Source organism: Tupaia chinensis, unplaced genomic scaffold (assembly GCF_000334495.1).
Source record: "Tupaia chinensis unplaced genomic scaffold, TupChi_1.0 Scaffold000211_1, whole genome shotgun sequence".
Lineage (NCBI taxonomy): Eukaryota > Metazoa > Chordata > Mammalia > Scandentia > Tupaiidae > Tupaia > Tupaia belangeri.
Genome location: NW_006159686.1, coordinates 768,206 through 772,060, shown reverse-complemented (window position 1 = coordinate 772,060; position 3,855 = coordinate 768,206). Strand labels below are relative to the sequence as shown.

Below are 3,855 nucleotides of genomic sequence, written 5' to 3'. Positions count from 1 at the left end.
CCCCCGCCGCCCCCCGCGCACCCGCACGAGCCGCAGCAGCAGCAGCAGGCAGCCTCCCAGGGGCAGGTGCCTCAGATCCAGGCCCAGGCCCAGGCCCCTGCGCAGATCAAGGCGGTGGGCAAGTTGACCCCGGTGAGCAGACCACGGCGCGTGTCCCTGGCGGCCAGCACCTCGCTGGTCGTCACCTCATAGTTCCAAGTGCGTGTTGGGGAGACGTGGGTGTAAGGGCCCTTCCTCCAGCTAGAGAGCCCAGTCCGCCCCCAGGTGCCGGGACCTGCGGGGACAGCGTGGAGCAGTCGCGTCTCCGGTGAGGGCCAGCGGCCCGGTGTTGCCTTTCCCAGCCAAAGAGCAGCTGAGGGAGTGTGGCCACCACCAGCCTTAGGCCCAGCCCCACCGTGAGGGAGGCTGGGGTCTGCAGGGCAGTCCCTCCCCAGGAGCCACCGGAGCCCCAGCACTCAGGGTTCGCCATTTCTGTGCCAGCCACGTGGCTCCGTACTTGCCTCAGAGTGCCGAGAAAACACGCAGACACGGCCGCCTTTTAACCAGAGAACGAGTGTACTCACTGGGGAGACCTCATCCTCTAGGGGCACCCATGCGGGCCCCTTCTCTTCCCTTCTCCTTCCGAGACTTGGGCATGCATTCACACTCGCCCTGTATGTTTCTCGAGCCGCCAGGTCCGGACCCCACTGCACAGTCAGCCACGTGGGATCTGGCCGCACCACCAGGCCACCGGCTGGCCTGTGGGACAGTACTGTGAGGGCCCGTGAGCACCTGGGCGGGGCCTGCTCGTTCTCAGTGAAAAGGGAGAGGGCAGGGCCGGCGGTGGCCTGGGCCTCCTGTGGCCAGCCGCAGCTCGACCTCCTGACCTGATGGCTTGGAATCATACTGGGCTGGGGCCAGCACTTGACGTAGTGGCGATGTCACTGGACTCCCATGTAGTCGACTGTGGTTCGAGTCCCGGACCCAGTGACTTAAACTCACACCGGGTGCATGTGTGTGCGTGCCCAAGATCCCAAGAGGAGAATGGAGGAGTAGGGATTGTGGCGTGGCCATCCCCCCAAGGGGTGATTTCTCGCTCTCTGTCTCTCTGGTGAGCGCACGCGCCCTATAGCAAAAACCTCTCCAAAAAAAGAAAAAAGAAGATGCTTTCTGTCTCTCTGTCTCTGTCTGTCTGGTGAGCGCGCGCGCCCTGTAGCAAAAACCTCTCCAAAAAAGAAAGAAGATTTCTCTGGGTGCCAGAATCCCAAGAGGGAAGTGGAGGAGGGATTGCGGCACGGCCAGCCCGGAGCGATCCTCGCTCTCCTCTGTGTCTCTGCCTCTCTGGCGAAAGCTCACACCCTGTGACACACCGTGGAAGAGGGCGAGGCTGGTCGGGCTGTGGAAGGTGTGCCGGACCTGGGCTGAGACCCCATCCTCAGGGTGCCAGAGAGCGAGCCAGAGGTGACTGCTGTTCACACGGCCCCTCGGCGGCTCCCTCTGTGCCACCTGGTGTGGAAACGCTTTCACGCACACGTGTGTGGCACGTTCATCAGGCCTGGGAGTGGACGGTAGAGTCAGCCACGTGGGGTCCAGGCCCTCATCAGTACGCCGCCTGCTGGCCTCTGCCCGTTTTGAAAGCATCTTTGAGCTAGGACCTCGCTCTATGTAGGTTTCCACTTTGGAGAGCAGGGTGGGCGTGTTTAGTGATGGGCTCTTCCCTGCCTGCCACTCTGACTGCAGAGGCCTAGGTCCAGGCTGCTACGTGAGCGCCGAGGAGCCTCCGAGCGCTTGAGTCTGTTGGTCTCTGGCCAGTTCTCCCGAGCACGTGCTTAACTGTAGGTGTGAACCGAGAGCATGGGGAGGCCGGGAGTCTGTCCTGCCTGTGGCAGCCGCACGCTGGGAGCTGCTGGGGGGATGTGGGCGGAGGTGCCCAGGGCCAGCGCGGGCACCACTGAGCCGCCGTCTTGGTTTTAGGAACACCTCATCAAGATGCAGAAGCAGAAGCTGCAGCTGCCTCCCCCGGCGCGGCCGGGCCCCCCGCCGCCCGCCACCCAAGTGCAGGTGCAGCCCCCGCAGCCCCCACAGCAGCAGAGCCCCCAGCTCACCACGGTCACGGCCCCGCGGCCCGGAGCCCTGCTCACGGGCACCACCGTGGCCAACCTGCAGGTGGCCCGGCTCGTAAGTTCCCATATGCGTCTGTTTCCTAAAAGCCAGGTCGCGGTGTGTCGTGACGCCTCTGCTCCTGCTTGCTGAGGTGTGTGTCGGAGGTCAGAGGTTACAGCAGCCCAATGGGAGAGGCAGGGAGTAGCCCGCGGCGTGTCACGGCGCCCACGGGTAGCGCAAGCTGGAGCGCGCTAAGCGCCACAGCCTCTCGGGAGGGTGGGTTGAGCCTGCAGAGGCCGGGCCCAAGGCTGTGTCGCCAGTGACAGCTGTGCGGGCGGGGAGAGCATTCGGAGCCCTCGGAGGAGGGCCTGGCAGCAAGTGCTGTGGGTTGGCGTGGCACATAGTGGCTGGGACTGCCCCCAAGGAAGGCATGCTCTCGCCAGGCACTGCCCTGAGAGCTTCAGTGTGTCCCAGGGCCCTGTGCTCAAGGCCCGCCCCGAGGCAGGGACCACTGTCTCGCTGCCATCTCCACCGCGGGGCTGAGGAAACAGGTCCTGGGCCAGCAGGCTGCTCGAGTCCTGCCAGTAGGCGACAGTCTGAGCTGAGCTTGGGCTAGTACTCTGGGTCAGCCCAGGGCGGGCACCCCTCTGGAGTCTTCCTTTCCACAGTGGGAGGGCGGGCAGAGGACAGCGCCAGTTCAGACGAGAAGGGCAGTCGCACCTGGCAGGGCCACGTCGGGGCGCTGCCCTAGACGGGACTTTGGTGACGGAGGTCCTGAGGCCACAGTGGCACGGATGCAGCACGTTAGTTTCAGGATGTTAGGAAGGCTCGTGCCTGCCCGCAAGATGGTCAGCACGTCCCGTCAGGGTGGCCCATCTAGGGCGCTGACCCCCCGGAGAGCGGCAGTTGCAGAGGGGAGGCCGATACTGAGCACCCACAGCCCTCTCCAGCACTGCACAGCAAGCCCTATGTGGCCCAGAGCTTGCCAGGGGCTCAGCACGGCCACGGCGTTCCCATGAGGGTTGCCCAGGCGCTGGGGTGACGGGCTCGCTCTTCTCTGCTCAGGTGACCTTGCTCTGCACTTAGAGAACCAGACCGTTTTCAGTCTCCTCCTTAGAAACGCAGCGTGAAGACAGCATAGCGAGCACCCGGGGCGTGTGGGCTGGAGGCCACAGAGGCCCGGGGCGTGCGGGCTGGAGGCCACAGAGGCCCAGGAGCATGGTGCAGGGCGGGGGAGAGCCATGAGGGAGGAGCTGAGAGCATCTTATCCCACAGCCCGGTGGGCAGTATGCAAGCGAGGGAGAACAGGCAGGTCCTTGGCTGTCGGCGCTAGATGTTCTGCCACTTGGCCTCCTGTGAGGCCAGCCGCCCTGGCCTCCTATTCCCCACGCCTGTGTCTTACAGACCCGAGTCCCCGCCTCGCAGCTGCAGGCACAGGGGCAGATGCAGACCCAGACGCCCCAGCCGGCCCAGGTGGCCTTGGCGAAGCCTCCCGTGGTGTCAGTCCCGGCAGCCGTGGTCTCCTCGCCAGGGGTCACAACCCTGCCCATGAACGTCGCGGGGATCAGCGTGGCTATTGGGCAGCCCCAGAAAGCAGCAGGTGCGGGCCCCGGTCTCCACCGGCGTTGTCTCTGCCTCGTCTGGCTCGGGAGGATCCCAGGGGTGGGCACGGCTCGGCCAGGTCCCTCCCGGCAGTGTTCTGGCGGGGCGGCCATCAGGACGGAGCCGGGGCCCTCCGTGACTGGGGCCGCCGGCTACACGCAGGGCGGGCCC

The 3,855-nt window shown here is 65.5% G+C and overlaps 1 protein-coding gene across 1 annotated transcript in view; it reads left to right on the top strand.

The window, feature by feature from the left end:
- The window catches only part of EP400 (E1A binding protein p400), a 95,534-nt gene that overhangs the window by 83,810 nt on the left and 7,869 nt on the right, over positions 1-3,855 (top strand). Inside the window, 3 exon segments of the mRNA XM_027771374.1 lie at positions 37-132; positions 1,954-2,157; positions 3,487-3,720. Of these exon segments, the coding sequence (XP_027627175.1) occupies positions 37-132; positions 1,954-2,157; positions 3,487-3,720 (534 nt within the window).